Source organism: Clarias gariepinus, chromosome 18 (genome assembly GCF_024256425.1).
Source record: "Clarias gariepinus isolate MV-2021 ecotype Netherlands chromosome 18, CGAR_prim_01v2, whole genome shotgun sequence".
In the NCBI taxonomy this organism is placed as follows: domain Eukaryota; kingdom Metazoa; phylum Chordata; class Actinopteri; order Siluriformes; family Clariidae; genus Clarias; species Clarias gariepinus.
The window spans coordinates 9,093,467-9,109,922 of record NC_071117.1 but is presented as its reverse complement, the minus strand read 5'-3'; the positions used below and the strand labels follow the sequence as shown (position 1 = coordinate 9,109,922).

The 16,456-nt window shown below is 38.0% G+C and overlaps 1 protein-coding gene across 1 annotated transcript; it reads right to left on the bottom strand.

The window, feature by feature from the left end:
* Positions 1-353: 353 nt before the first annotated feature.
* On the bottom strand, positions 354-16,135 carry LOC128506190 (interferon-induced protein 44-like). The gene is made up of 14 exons (XM_053476520.1): positions 16,064-16,135; positions 15,501-15,534; positions 12,288-12,327; positions 11,652-11,844; positions 11,318-11,467; positions 6,156-6,327; positions 5,904-6,004; positions 5,630-5,783; positions 4,912-4,945; positions 4,399-4,591; positions 4,099-4,248; positions 1,481-1,652; positions 1,221-1,321; positions 354-1,139 (listed from the first exon to the last, which is right to left on the bottom strand). The coding sequence occupies exons 2-14, from the start codon at positions 15,517-15,519 to the stop codon at positions 969-971; spliced, it is 1,650 nt and encodes a 549-aa protein (XP_053332495.1). The 5' UTR covers positions 15,520-15,534; positions 16,064-16,135; the 3' UTR covers positions 354-968.
* Between the last annotated feature and the right edge of the window lie 321 nt (positions 16,136-16,456).

Below are 16,456 nucleotides of genomic sequence, written 5' to 3'. Positions count from 1 at the left end.
ATATTTGCAATTCCAGTTCTTTGGTTAAAAATATAAGGTATATTTATATTTTAACCTTGACCAGACATACGCCTTCAGCAGACTCACACGTACTGTATGCATAGCACCGGCAATGCTGCAGTGAGCTGGTGTGTCATCCAGGTTATATTACCAATACGATTCAAACATGGTGCTGACAGATTTATTTGTAGAGCTTTTTTGACGAACTTAAATTTTTTTTTTTTACATAGATTGAATTAAGGACTATTAAGTCTGCTGTGTAAATCTACCTTTTATAAAAAGCACTGCACCTTCATTAGAATTAAGGTACAAGAAGTCAGGGGAAATCAAGAGACCAAGATAGAGGTTTTCAAAGTAATACAGGAGAAGGTTTATTGTAAACATGCACAAAGACAGCCTGCAACAGGAATACACGATCAAGCACAAGGATCTCCTGTGAGCATATGTTCGGAGAGAGTGAGAAAGAACTAGCTGTTGGAACTTTTAGAAACTACCTGGTTATGTAACTGCAATGTCATATCAAGTAACACGTTCACACAAATTATCCTCATGCGCTATTGATTAAAGCATGCTACCATTTTAGTTTATGTTGGTTAACATAGTGATGGTTAATTGCACATTAATATGCGCATTCCTTTTTTTATGTTTCTGTTTGTATTTGTTTAGCATTGCTTTTATTCAGTTGAAAAGCTTATTATTTATTTATTATGATAAAGCAGAAAAGAAGATTAAACTTTCTTCAAACAGAACTATATTCTTTGTACATTAGCGGTGTGCATTAGCACTATATAATACAATTTTTTAAAGCATTTTTAATGCATGCAAGTAGATGAATCCTGTAGGTACTCTTGTGTACTCTTATGTGTGTGTGTTTGGTGTGCAAATCTAATTCACTCAACTTTAAACCCCTTGTGCTGGGTTCTACCCACTCTTAAACATTAAGATTTTCTTTTTTCTTTTTTTTTACATTAGTTTTCAATAATTCTTTTCACAAAGTCATTGGCAAAATTCACAATAGTTGTCACAGCCATGAGAAGCAGGATATCTATCTCATTGTTGTTGGTGATTTCCTCATGGTAGTTCTTTACAGGTAAGATGTATTTTACTGGAACACCCAGTTTGATGCTACATTTCTCCATCTAGAAATACAGACACAGAGACTAACCTGCATGAATCCATGTTAAAGCATACATTTCTGAATGAGGTTCTTATACACTTACCCCTTCTTTGATTTTCTTGCTTCTGTAGATCATTTGCAGGTTCTCTTTAACTTGTGAACATGCTTCATCCACCTTGGACATGATAACAACTTCAGGAATCTCTGTCATGATGCATACAGGTCACTCAATAATTTTTTTTGGACTGATCATTCCATTACAGATATTACATACTTTTGCATTTATAATTTTTAAAGTAACACACCAGAGAGTGATATAAGAACAATTTATTTTGTATTTATGGTGAGTGGATGATGACTCACCTAATTCGCGTGCGCATTTCTGAATTTCTTTTATTTTAGCAATGATGTCATTAGGTAGTTGGGCAATCTTGCTTGCTGGGACGACAAACACCAGACAGTGAATCTTGTCATGTAGAGCTGGTGATCTATTATAGTCATTGCTGTCAGCAGTCAGCTCCTCCAAAGCATTAAACTGAAAATAAAAACATGAATTGTAATAATGTTGCATTAGAGGTGTAACAATACACAAAAGTCACGGTTCGATACATATTCAGTACAATAGCAATGTTGCCTTGCACCACCAGGGTCCAGGTTAATCCCGGGGTTTGTGTTCATGGAGTTTGTGGGCAAAAGGGTCATGTTGTCACTTCATTAAAGCTAAAAATGCGAGTTTCACTGTAGCACAGGTTCTTTTCTGGGCTTCACTGTTGCACCTTTAAAGATCCAGATGGACCCCGCCAAGCTTCAAGCAGTAGATGACTCGCCCGTTCCAACCACCCATAAGAACTTCCAGCCTTTTCTGGGTTCATCTATGACTATAGCTTGGTAGCCACGCCACACACCTCCATGATCTTAGTAAAGATCCCAAAGAGAAAATTCACCTCTGCCCCAATTGTCCTACAGCCTGACCTTTTCCCAGTTCGTTGTCAAGGTGGACGCCTCAGATTCTGGAGTATGGGCAGTACAATCGCAGAGGTCACCCAGAGACAACAAGCTTTCCATGCTATTTTCTTTCTCACCGACTCTGGCCCGCTGAAAGGAATTACAACATAGGTGATCAGGAGCTACTGTCGGTAAAGCTTGCGTTAGAAGAGTGGTGGCATTGACTAGAGGGGACTGAGATCCCGTTCCTGTTCTGGATAGACCACAGGAACCTAAAGTACCTCAGGACAGCCAAACGCCAAATGCCAATTCCCGACAAGCAAGGTGGTCTCTATTCTTTTCTCGCTTTAATTTCTCTCTGTCCAAACTGAACGCGCTCTCCCATCAGTTCTCCCCAGTCCAGGATCAATCAACTGAAGCCACCATCTTGCCCCCTCAATGCCTCATAGGGGCAGCACAACTGGATATTTACGAGTCAGGACAGAGCTTAACCAGGAGCCCGGCCCTCCAGAGACACCAACAAACAAACTCTTTGTCCCGCAGGCAGAACGACACTGTGTGTCCTTGAATGGGGGTACGTCTCGAGGCTGGCCTGCCACCCAGGGCACATTCGCCCTTGTCCAGCAACGCTTCTGGTGGCCCACCATGAGGGATGACACGCACTGTTTTGTGATGGCGATGTCAGACCCCTTCCTATCCTGCACAAATCCTGGTCCCATATAGCTCTTGATTTTATCACCAGTCTCCCAGATTCCGAGGTCACACCAGCGTCCTCATAGTAGTGGACCGCTTTTCCAAAGTGGTTCACTTTGTCCACCTGTCTAGTCTCCCCACTGTCAAGGAGACTGCATAACTACTAATCACTCCTGTTTTTTAGCTTTATGGACTCCCAACATCGGACTGCGGATACCAGTTTGCTGTGCAATTCTGGTCGGCCTACTGTAAATGAATAACAACCAAATAGAGCGGTCCAACCAGGACCTGGCAATAGCCATTAGATGTATGACCTCAAAGGAGCCCCATTCCTGGAGCTGGACGCTCCGATGGATCGAATACGCCCATGTCGGCCAGAAGCCTCTCACCTTTTCAGTGCTGTCTTGGTTACCAGCATTTCCTGGACACCTGAACGCAAGATCGAAGATCTCAGCCTTCAAATGACAAGACGACTGGTGCTGTTCCAGGGCACCACTATAGCAAGTGGGCCAGAGGGTCATGTTGTCAACTCATAATATCCCTCTCAATCTTCCGCAAACTGTCCCCCAGGTTCCTTGGCCCATTAACAGTCATCAAAGTCATCAACCCCTGCACCGTCAGACTTTTTCTTCCTTCCACTATGCGCTGGATAAACACCTTTTTTCAAGTCTCCTAGATCAAACCTCTGGTCTCTTGTTGGAATGAATGGGGGTACTGTCACGAGCCAGCCAGATTAACCCAGCACCTCCGTTTTTTCAGAGGAAGCTAAACTGTTGCATTTTGTTTATCATCCTCTGCATGCCTAGTGGATTAACAGCAATAAAGGCTAACCCAAGGGAATTCCCCCAGTGCTCAACTTCTGGGATTGTGGAGATTCCCTCCCGTTATAGCCCTGCCTTCTCTCTCTGCACCAGAGGTTCCTCCATTCACCCAGGTCATTCATTAACTCGCACACACTTCTCTCCTCTGCTCCTGCTGCGCCTGCTCAACGAGGCTCCTGTGTTTAAATAAAGCTCTGAGAACCACTGTTTGTTTACTATTGGGTTCACTCCTGTTCAGCCCACCCCATGACAAGTTCACAACACAACTCTGTTCGAGGGAACTAAAATGGTGACTCCTGGGTGGAGCTGAGCCCTGAGCTGGAGGTTTTTAATTATCATCACTTTTTGCAGTTAGGAGTAAGGGAGGGGATGTTTTTTTTATGTACACACAATATGTGAATGTCTAAAAATAGAGAACTATTGTAATAGATCCCCTTTAAATGCAACTTTTTACCTCAAATAAGGTGGAAGTAATGTCACATTTCTGTACCTAGAAAAGATTGTAAATGAGTACTAACTTACTGTGAATCCCTCTGGTATGTGCCCATGCAGAATTTTAACAATTTCATCTGTTTTTGCACCATCTGAACCTGTTTCGAGACCCATTGTGTCACCGAAAACAAACGGAAAGAAAGATCCCTCTGTGCCTTTGTTCAGTTTGTAGACGGTGTACTGTATACAAGTAGAAATAAATTGTATAAAATTAATTTAAAATAGAATTCACTGAAATTTTCTGAATTAAAGTGAGTGTGAAAATGATTTATAACACCAGTGTCCTGTAGGGCCAGGTTTGAGAACCATTCGTGTGATACAATTTGTTACCTTGTGGGTGGCGCTGGAACCACCAGTGAGTGAATGAGCGAGGTAAGTATTGCGGCCTTGAAGGACTGTATTAACTGAGGTGATGAAGGCAGACTTCCCGGAGCCTGCTGGTCCAACAACCAAAATCCTGAGATGGTTAACCCTTCGGTTTGACTGAAAGTCCCTCAGTGTCTGTAGCATTGCATCTTTGTCACTACAAGAAATTCAAAAGGAGACATTAGTTAAATAAAGTAATTTTCATCAAAAATGTATTATAGCAAAAATGATAGCTATAGCTCTTAATCCCGTTAATGTAGGGCTCCTTATTTTTTAGAGGAAAAAAAGTCTTATCTAATAATATAATAATATTGTTAATTTGTTAAAATATTAATATAATTCTCTTACAAACTAAATAAGGGTGTTATATTCCAATCAATATATGTATATAACCCATAATACACTTAATGCATGACCCTTAATAGAGCAAACTGCAAAATAAAAGAATGCAGGAAGCCTCAATTCAGAGATTCTGACCTCCAAGTCACTGGCCTCCATGGCTGTCCAGAGGCTGTATGAGAAAACAGATAGTGTAAACTGTAGAATCTAATGCATTCAGTTATATATATTGAATTTTCGTTCAAACACATGGCAATACATTGAAACATTTGAGATTACTTGGACTCTTAGAGTTAACCTGTTAAACTCACTGACCACTTTATACTTTACTTACTTGTGCACCTGTTTATTTATACAGTAACTGCATTAACCAATCTTGTTATAGTCGAGTAATCTGTTTTATTAATAAATGCTTACACATGCCAGAGCTTCAGCAAATTTTTCAGTTTAAACAATAGTGGGGAAAGGTGATCTTAGTGATTTTGATTAGGCGTAGTTTTCTGTGCCAGAGGAGTGTGTTTGAGTATTTCAGAAACTGCTGATCTACTAGCTATTAACACAGAAGGGTCTCTTGAATTTACACAGGATCAACTATTGATCATATATCTGTTTCTTGCTACTATCTGATGAGCTATTTGATTTTTTTCTGAATATGTGCTTAAGATCATATAGATTTTTTTTGCAGATGTTTGTTAAACAAGTTGGTTATTTAAAATTATGTTCGTAAATTGTTGAAAAACCTGCTTGTGCTTATTAATCATTGTAATACTATTCATGTTTTTTTTTTTTTTTACATTTTAACAAAACCTCAAAGTTTGTATTCTATATGTCTATTTCTATTCTTTTTATACATTACCTTTCACAAACTCATTGGCAAAATTCACAATAGTTGTCACAGCCATGAGAAGTAGGATATCTATCTCATTGTTGTTGGTGATTTCCTCATGGTAGTTCTTCACAGGTAAGATGTAATTCATTGGAACACCCAGTTTGATGCTACATTTCTCCATCTAGAAATACAGACACAGAGACTAACCTGCATGAATCCATGTTAAAGCTCATGTTGTAGTTCAGGGCAGTGGGTCAGTGGTCAAAGCATACATTTCTGAATGAGGTTCTTATACACTTACCTCTTCTTTGATTTTCTTGCTCCTGTAGATCATTTGCAGGTTCTCTTTTACTTGTGAACATGCTTCATCCACCTTGGACATGATGACAACTTGAGGAATCCCTGTCATGATGCATACAGGTCACAACGTTTTTTTGGACTGATCATTCCATTACAGATATTACATTCTCTTGTATTTATTATTAAGTAACACAATAGAGAGTGATATAAGAACAATTTATTTTAAATTAATGGTGAGTGGAAGATGACTCACCTAATTTGCGTGCTTTTTTCTGAATTTCTTTAATTTTAGCAATGATGTTATCTGGCAGTTGGGCAATGTTGCTTGCTGGGACGACAAACACCAGACAGTGAAACTTGTCATGTAGATCTGGTGTTCTATTATAGTCACTGCTGTCAGCAGTCAGCTCCTCCAAAGTATTAAACTAAAAGTAAAAACATGAATTGTTATTGCATTGGGGGTGTAAGTCAGGGTTCGATACATATTCAGTACAATAGCAATGTTGCCTTGCAACTCCAGGGATCAGGTTTGATTCCTGCCTCAAGGTCTGTGTGTACATGGAGTTTGCATGTTTTCCCTGGGTTTGGTAGGTTTCCTCTGGGTTCTCAGGTTTCCTCTCACAGTCCAAACACATGCAGATTAGGGTAAGGGGGTTTACCCAAATTTCCCGTAGTGTATAAATGAGTGAGTGGTTGTGTACGTATGTGCCCTGTGATAGATTGACACTCCATCCAGGGTGTACCCTGCCTTGACTTTTTGGATAGGCTCCAGGTCTCCTGCGACCCGGTTTACAGGATAATGCATTGTAAATAATGTGTGAATAAGTGAGTGGTACTGTTTCTATTTTTGCACATCGCAGTGAACCCTTGTTTTTTGATAGAGTAAATAAAGACCATGTTGTGACATAAAATACTACCATAACTGCTTAAATTTGAGTTTCCTCCCCATTTACTGACTGTTGTCAAATCAACAAGGTATAATTTTTTTTTCTGTTAAATGAATTATGCTGAACCAGTTAAAACTCTACTAGTAGTTAATGTTTGGTTTGCATAATATCGTTCTGCTGCTCATATATTCATTAACATGTACACCACCACACTTGCACTTATTGGACATTGTATTTTTAGCAGCAGAATTTTGAATGAGGATAGACAGAAGAGCATTAATTTCAACAGCCTAAGTTTTTAAACTGTTTTTTTTTTACCACCAGTTCATTAACTACTTTAAAGCCACAGGTGGTAACAGGGATGTGTAGTCATAGTGGGCCATTGAGCAGAATTAATTTGTTGGTAGTATAGTCCACCCAGTACATGATGACCTTCTTCAGCATAAGATATCCAACAGGTCATTAGTGGGTGTCAAGCTGTCAAGCTGCAGGTGGGGCCATGCTAGACAGCAGCTGCAGAAGATAAGTTGCCCACTCTTAAAGTTCAAAAAAAGCCTTGGGGTTGTCAAATGGTTCCATTGTTGCCAGTGTGACATGGGGCGAGGCTTTTCATTAAAGGGACTTCCTACAACTATATGTGAGTCTAAAACAACCTTCACAAAACTACTTTTGACACTTAGCAATCCTGTGTTTTTTTTTCAAACCCTGAGAGCAATGTACAGTATATCTGTATCACCCAGGTAAGGATGGGTTCCCTGTTGAATCTGGTTCCACTCAACTTTTCTCCCTATTGCCATCTGAGGGCGTTTTTCCTTTCCATGGTCACCCTCGGCTTGCTCATTAGGGACAATTTAAACATTTTGATTCATAAAATTTCCCTAATTTTAAAAGCGCTATACAAACAAAATTGAATTAAATCCCTTCCCCTGAGAAGGTAAAATCTCTCTCCTGTCTGATCTATTCTCTTTTACTTCCACTAAGGACAATGGTTATGCTTACATTTCTCACATTAGTCCACCTGTGATCCCTATCTTGTGTCTGCAGTATCTCAGGTAAATCTTGAGCTTTCCTATTTCAAGAACTCATCTGTTAATCATAGTCTTAATGAAACTTGGTGGTAAAAATCTCTAACTGACACTGAGTTTCAAGCCCGGAACACACCAGCAAGCATGAGTTATTACACTCTGTCTCTATATCCTTAATATGGTATGTAGTAAGTGCAAACTTTTATTAGAATTCTCAAAAGACCACCTTCTGATCTGTTGTGTCCTGCTTTTGGGTCATACCAGTCTGCCTCCTTTCTGACATGAAGGGCTGTTGGGTCTACAACATTATTTTTTCTCTACATTCTGCTTTTTTAATTGAAGAGCACCCAGTAGACTGATTAAAAAAGTAGAAAAAATATCACATTTTAGGAATAGGAACCAAATGAACCATACAGTCTTCTTGGCTAATTTTATAATGGTCACTACAAATAACTCACTATCTCAACGCACATCGTGTTAATTAGACTTTTTGTCTTAAGACATCTTGTAGTAAGCTCTGGACCAAGTCAGTCCAACATAACAAACTGCCTTTATAATGTCACCTCAATGAAAGTCCAGTTTCAGTCCAATCCCGGTACTAGAGTAGTATCAGAGGAGTGTTTTTTTTTTTTTTTGTTAAGCCACCCAGTGACCCATGAATCATTCAAGTATAAAGAACATCTAATTTATGGCATGAACCAGTGAAAAACAGGTGCAGATGATGACAGATGCTAAGTGGTTGGAACAGACGAGAGGGGAAATGAGGTTGCTGCTGAGGTTGTTACCAAAACAACCAATGTTTAAAATTGTATCTTTAGGCACTTTGCAGCCTATGAGAGAACAAAGCTGCATATTTTTATGCTTGCCTATTTCAACTCTACTCGTCTCCTTAGTTTTACATTGGGAATCTGATTTCTTTGAACTTTTCTTATTTAAAGGTCCCACACATCCCATTTTTCATTAAATGTTAATATGATCTTTAGGGTCCTAATGAAAAGTTTGTATTATACGTTAATTAAAAATTCAAAAGGATTGTGTAAAAAAAACACTACTTTTACCTGGTAAAAACTAGCTCTGTTCTCAGCAACCTGTTTCAGTGCATGTTCCTTTAAATGTTCATGACCTCTGCTTAGCCCCCCCCCCACAAAGCATTGTGTATTGCAGTAATGCAGTCCAAACTGGAAAACGCTGGATTATGGAGGCTGAGCCTGTTTTCTTCAGTCGTTTTTGGTTTGATTTAAGTACGGAACCCACGCGGAAGTTTGTAATATCGCCTGACAACGTAGAAATTAAAAGAATGGACATGCATCGACTTGATTTGTCTTTCTCATCACTGCATGGGCATGAATTAACGGGCTGTTACGCTGCCGCGAGCAACAACAACATAAAGCGGAGAAACTTACTGAGAGAGATACGGACGCGATGTGTTTACTGATGTGTTTACATGACTTCTTAATCTTCGACAGACTTCGTTATTAACCATTTAACGTAAAAAAGGTAAGCATAATATAGTTTTCCGACTACGTACACAGTTTGCAACTAGACAATTACCTCAATGCATTGTTTATTATAAACGGGCGATTAGGGATTATATAGAGACGGATGTACATAGAGAAAAAGCCATAACCATGTTCTATGAGAGTATAAGTGAACTTACACTCCGCATTTATCGTGATTATTAGAAAAGGCGATCTGCAAAGAGTCATAAAAAAAAAATTAATTACTCACTGAGCCTGGTGAAGATGAAGCAGGAACATGAAGCGTTGGTACAGATCAATTTTTAGGAGCAGCTTCCTAGTAAAACCTGCTTTATATTGACCCGCGTTTATAAAGCAGTCTGGTGAAAAATGATTATCGCAAACATGAACGCATTTAGGTAGATCGGCGGGGACGTTAGCTTTAAAAACTAAATTCAGCCACTGCGTCCTCAGTGGTTCAGATACCTAACACTAGGTAGGTACCCTAGGTCACTAACCCTAGGTAGTGAATGACGACTGCTGTGTTCGCTATTACACCGAACAACTGTACACAACACTCGCTTAGGCGCCATTTTGCTCCAGCGGCGAAAAACAATGGCCGACAGCTTCTTCTCACTCGGAGCGGGTCTTTGCTAAAACACCAGTGTCAATCAACTAGTGTCGGAGCCGCCTCTTGTGGTGTGGCGTCACAGTGACAGGCATTTGCGATTGGCCTAATTTCAGAAGGGGCATGTTATTGTAATAAATGAAAAGAAAACCACTGGGCGGCTCTTTATCATCGTTGAGTGGTTGTGTACGCACTCTCCTAACACACAGTTCAGTCCAAACAGCTTAAAAAAGTGCATGTAGGCCTGTATGACCCCTTTAAATATATAAATATATATATATATATATATATATATATATATATATATATATATATGGCGAGCATCAGAGCATCATTCCCTTAACACAAGTAAAGAGTCAAGAGTACTTCAATTCACCATGGACTGTGCAAACTGGCTTTATATTATTTATAACAATTATATATATAATCTAGAAAAAAATGCATTATACAGTATATTTACAGCCTTATGAGTGGCCTGTGGTTTATTTAAAAGCATTTTATGCATTGGTGTGATTGATTTTAGTAAGTGCGTTGCAGGGTTTCAGAGGGGACATCCAACTATCCGCCTTCCACCCAATCTCAGTGGTGGCTCAGAGGGCTAAGGCACAGAGTTACCAACCAGAAGATCGGCGGTTCAATCCCCAGCTCCATCAGGTTGCCCCAGTTACGCTGGGATATGCGAAGAAGGAATTTCACTGTGCTGTAATGTATATGTGACAAATAAAGGCTTAACTTAACTTAAAACTCATACTTCTAAGTGGAAGATCTGCCCAGGCAGTATTCCTAGCTCACTCACTAGAATCGGTCTGCCCACAAAGATTATTGACCTACACGGTGACATGATATCATTGAAGTGGTGTGCAGATAAGATGAGAGTAAACAAATTGCACAAAAGGTTCTCATGTGCCAATCCTGGCAATGATGCCCTGGACCTAAATTCATGTCAAGGAAGTCCAAAGTAAAATGTTTAACACACACAACTTTGGGGATAACTGTCAGAAAATTTTTATTGTAAATTAGCAATAACCAATGTTTCATCACTTTCTCACAGGAAGTATAAATCGAATGTGGTGTTCTTCTTTACCACAAACAAAGAACAGTTACCGTGTCTTGCTTTTGTCATTGACGTGCTGTGGCTTTCTAATACTCTAGTTCACAACACAAGTCTGTTGGAGAGAAATAAAATGTGACTCCTGGGTGGAACTGAGCCCGAGCTGAAGGTTTTTAATAAATTACCACTTTTGGCAGTAAAGAATATGGGAGAAGATGTGTTTTTTATGTACCCACAGTAAATATGTATGTGAATGTCTTAAAATTAAAGAACTATATGCAACTTCAGAGTTTAAATAAAAAAGTGGAAGTAATGACGTTTCTGTACCTAGAAAAGATTGTAAAAAAACTAATGAATATTAACTTACTGTGTGTCCATCTGGTATGTGCCCATGCAGAATTTTAACAATTTCATCTGTTTTTGCACCATCTGAACCTGTTTCGAAACCCATTGTGTCACCGAAGACAAACGGAAAGAAAGATCCCTCTGTGCCTTTGTTCAGCTTGTAGACGGTGTGCTGTATACAAGTAGAAATAAATTGTATGAAATTTATTTAAAATGGAATTTACTGAAAAATGTAACTAATCAGCTAATGAACAGCCTTTTCTAAATTGAAGTGGAAGGAGCAAAAAAAAAAAAGTTCAACACCAGGGTCCTGCAGGACCAGGGTTGAGAACCACTGGTGTGATACATATTGTTACCTTAAGGGTGGCGCTCGAACCACCAGTGAGTGAACAAGCAAGGTAAGTACTGTGGCCTTGAAAGACAGTATTAACTGAGGTGATAAAGGCAGACTTCCCGGCTCCTGCTGGTCCAACAACCAAAATCCTGAGATGGTCAACATTTTTGTTTGACTGAAAGTCCCTCAGTCTCCGTAGCATTGCATCTCTTTCACTAAAAGAAATTCAAAGGGGGAAATTAGCTAAAAAAAAAGAAATTACATCATAAAGTAATATTAAATGTGTATGTAACACAAAAATGTGTAAAGTTATGTTTAGCTTATTTTTGGAAACTTAAATATGCAAACAGAATTTTAGATGACAAATGATAGAAGAGCTGTATTTTTATTTGTCAGAGGGTCAAAGATTTTTGACCAAAAAGAAGAGCAAGTGAATAAAGAAAAAGTCTAATCTTATTGGGTCAATTTAATGGGCAGAAGAAAGTCCAATCTAGTACTATTATAAACCATAACCAGCAGCAGAAGAGTATAAAAAAAATAAAAAATGTATAAAAAACAACATATCGGTGAAAGAATCGAATACATTAAATGTATTATTGCCTCATTAAAATGCCCTAAAGAGTAACATAGTATACAGTCAATGCAGTAATTCACTGACCTTAATCTCCAATTTACTGGCCTCCATGGCTTTTCAAAAGCTGTAAGTGAAAACAGATAATTAGCCGGTGACATTACAATATGAGTTATTTTTTTGCATTAAGTATGTAATATATATAGTTCTTTAAAGACATACAAATTCATTTGTATTCTTTTTTATTTTTAAAAGCATTTTAAGCACTATATATACAGTGGGAGCCACGTCAAATAGCCGCGGCCGTATGAATAGTGTGCGGATGGCGTGCGGATGCCCTATGGACGGCGTGATCCCCCCTCCCTCTACTGCCAGAAAGGCGTGTCAGGATTTCACAGTAAACACGCCCATTCAAGTGGTAGTTAACACAAGCCAGCAACCCACCCCCACCCCCGCCGAACTGACGCTATCAAACTGCACTACAGAGATGAAGATGGCAGCATAATGGACTTTTATAAAAATTTGTTTGGGGTGGTTTACAGTTTATTTTTTTGTTTATTTTTTTTATTGGCCGTTTTTAAAAATCACTGGCAGCACCAGCAGCGGTCAGATGTGACTTTAGATAACTTAATGATATGTTTACCAAAAAATGGGAGACAACTTTGTTTTAAATGGTCAATGAGTTGGGCTAATAATAATAATAATAATTATTATTATTATTATTAATATCATGGTCATAAAAACAAATGAAAACAGTTAAACACTTAATCATATGTATCAATAACAATATTTTCTACCAGTGTATTAAACGGAAATAGATAAAATACACCATAATGTAAAATACTGTACATAGCCCGCATTTGTATTCCGTACCTACAACGATCGGTATACACTAACGTTCAAAAGTTTTAGAACACTTTCTAACTCCATGATGGTTCCTGATTTTTATTTCTTTCTACATTGTAAAGGAATGCTGAAGGCGTCCAAAAAATGCATTAATCTCCTTTGAACAGTTAATAGTGAGATGTGTCTGCTACTTCTGCTCTGTAAAGACTTCATAACGCCTCTAATCTGAGGTGCTGTTAATTGAACATTTTTCAGGCTGATAACTCCAAATGAACTTCTCGTCTGTGGCAGAGGTAGGTTTTGGTCTCGCCCTCCTGGGATGGCCTTCATGAGAGCCAGTTTCATTATGGTGCTTGACGGATTTTGCAAATGCACTTGACAATACTGTTTTTGCAAGAACTATTACAGAAAGGCTGACCTCTGTGTCTTAAAATAACAACTAACTGTTGTTGTTTTTCTTGTTGTTACGTAATTACCTAATCCCATATGTGTTATTTTATGGTTTGGAAATCTCCAGTATTGTTGTAGAATGTAGAAAATAAATCACTAAGCAAAAAAAAAAAAAAAGAAATTTGCAAGTGTTCTAAAACTTTTGAACGGTAGTGTAGATAAATTACAGATGTTACTGTGTCTTTAAGGATTATTAAGGATGTCTTGCAAAATATTGCAATAACTAGTTTTATTAATTTATTAATTAATTTATTTATTTTAAATAGCATAAGCATCATGGGTTGTGTATTGAGTGATTTAAAAAAAGCTGTTTATTATTATTATTATTTAAACACATCATCTACTTATGAAACTTTGTTGACAATACAAGAACTGCCTGTACAGTGGTGTTCAAAATAATAGCAGAGGGTTGAAAAAAGTGAATAAAGCTCCATATCCATATAATAACTTTTAATTTAAATCACATAAATGCATTAAACAACCTGCACATTCTATTCTGAATCACAACATGAAGAAAAATGGGCTAAATTTATTATTAGTTTAATGTAAGTGAAGAAAAACAAATATTAGCCTGTTCAAAATAATAGCAGTGTGGAGTTCAATTAGAGAGGTAAATTATTCTGTGAAAAACAGGTGTCAAACAAGTTCCCCTTATTTAAGGATAAATGCAGAAAAGGTTGTCCTGTGCATTTCTCTCTGAAAATCAGAGTAAAACGAGTTGTCCAGACATTGTTAAAAAAAAACAGCGTACTTTGATTCAAAAGTTGATTAGAGATGGAAAAACATACAAAGAAGTGCAGAAAATGATCGGCTGCTCTGCTAAAATGATACCAAATCATTTATAAGCTTTAAAATGGAGACCAAAACCAGAAAGACGGGGCAGAAAACAAAAAACTACCATTCGAATGGATCGAAGAATAACAAAATTGACTCAAAGAACATTTAAAGTTACCTGTTAGTACTGTAACTATTGGAAGACGGCTATGTGAAGTCGAGCTATCAGCAAGAAGCCCCCGCAAAGTCCTATTGTTAAAAAAAAGACATGTGCTGAAGAGGTTACAGTTCGCCAAAGAACACATTGACTGGCCTAAAGAGAAATGGTGCAATATTTTGTGGGCTGATTAATGCAATATTGTTCTTTTTGGGTCTAGAGGCCGCAGACAGTTTGTCAGGCCCCCAAACATTGAATTCAAGCCACAGTACACTGTGAAGACAGTGAAGCATGGAGGCACAAGCATCATGATATGGGGATGCTTCTCATACTATGGTGTTGGGCCTTTTTATCTCATTTCAGGGATCATGGATCAATTTCAGTACATCAGAATACTTTCATGTTCATGTTGCCTTATGCTGAAGAGGAAATGCCCTTTAAATGGGTGTTTCAACAGACACAGCAGTAAGACACAGCAGTAAGCGAGCAGCATCTTGGTTCCACGCCAACAAGATTGACGTTATGGAGTGGCCAGCCCAATCCCCAGACCTTATTTCAATAGAAAACTTGTGGGCTGACATTAAAAATTTTGTTTCTGAGGCAAAACCAGGAAATACAGAGAAATTGTGGCATGTAGTACAATTGTCACAGATGTGAAGCAGTTCTCAGAAAGCATGGTTATACAGTACAACTAAATATTAGTTCAGAGATGCACAAGAATTATTAAACTTTAAGCCTTTTTGTTTAAATGGTAAATTCATCACTTTGTAAAGATAAGTGATGACACTGCATTTTTTTAAACAGGCTAATATTAGTTTTTCTTCACTTACATTAAACTAATAATACATTTAGCACATTTTTCTTCATGTTGCGATTCAGCGCAGGGGAGCATTTATTGGGCGGGGCATCATTATCTGTGTCATCGCGGGGGATCACATTCCATGCACGGATCGTGCATGGACTTGTCATGGTTCTGCCATGGACCTGTCATGCTCCAGGCGGCTGTTTGAGGTGGCTCCCACTATATATATATATATATATATATATATATATATATTAGATAGGAAACTTACTTGAATTATCTCCACCCATGATGTGATTACTCTCCTGTAAGAGACACAGTTGAAACAATAATTTTAAAATATAGGCCTGTTATCTTACCTGTACTTCTAATGACTTAAGTGAATACCCACTTATTCATATCTTATCTTATACTGTATAGGTCAGTATAAGATACGATACACCTTTATTCGTCCCACAGTATAGTGACCTGTATCTACCCTAGCTAGATATTTTGACACTAGACGGTCAATACGTTGTAGCTTAATTTGCATACAACCAAAATCACATGGAAAGACAGCTTACATGACAGTTGTCCGGAAAATTATTATCGACACCCACTACAAAGACAGTACCACAAAGAAGGTGCTGTTGTATAATCGCTAAATTAATTTAAGAACTGTTTTTCATGAATGAGATAATAAAGCACCTAACATTGTGATCATTTCAGTAAACCCACTCCCAAACAACACATGGCAAGATGTATTAGCTTATTCTTTAACAAATTTAAAAATTACCTCTAGGATGATTTGCACATTCTCTTTATTATCACACCAGTCTAGTTATTGTATCTTACCTTTGATCTGCAAGGCAGGAGTATGGAGAGTGGTAGAGTGTACAGTCCCTTACAAATGTCCTTTTGTAAGGAAGCAAGAATTTTCTTTCACTTTCATTTTTTCAGGTCCTTTGTGTGTGCTGTGTTTAGGGGACAAAGAGTCCTTAACCCCTTCAGGATTGCTGCAATTTTTCCCCAAAAGTATGTACCAAAATGTAAGGGTAAAAAAATTTAGAGGTAGCAGTTGGAATTATTCATTTCTTTGTTTCAAGTCACAGACAACTTTTATAAGTTTAAATCACATGTTTTTACATTGAGTTTGGTGATTCTTTAAGTAGAAAAGAACTGCAGATTAAACTACAGAAAAAGTCTTTTCTCAGTCTTGGAAAGTTCAAACATCTTTTTTATTCTACA

What these genes read in the sequence shown, in the direction of transcription:
- LOC128506190 (XM_053476520.1), bottom strand. An exon ending in GTTCGAGCGCCACCCTTAAG is followed by an intron (nt 11,468 to 11,651) that starts GTAACAATATGT and finishes ACTTGTATACAG; the next exon opens with CACACCGTCTACAAGCTGAA. An exon ending in GCAAGAAAATCAAAGAAGAG is followed by an intron (nt 5,784 to 5,903) that starts GTAAGTGTATAA and finishes CTGTATTTCTAG; the next exon opens with ATGGAGAAATGTAGCATCAA.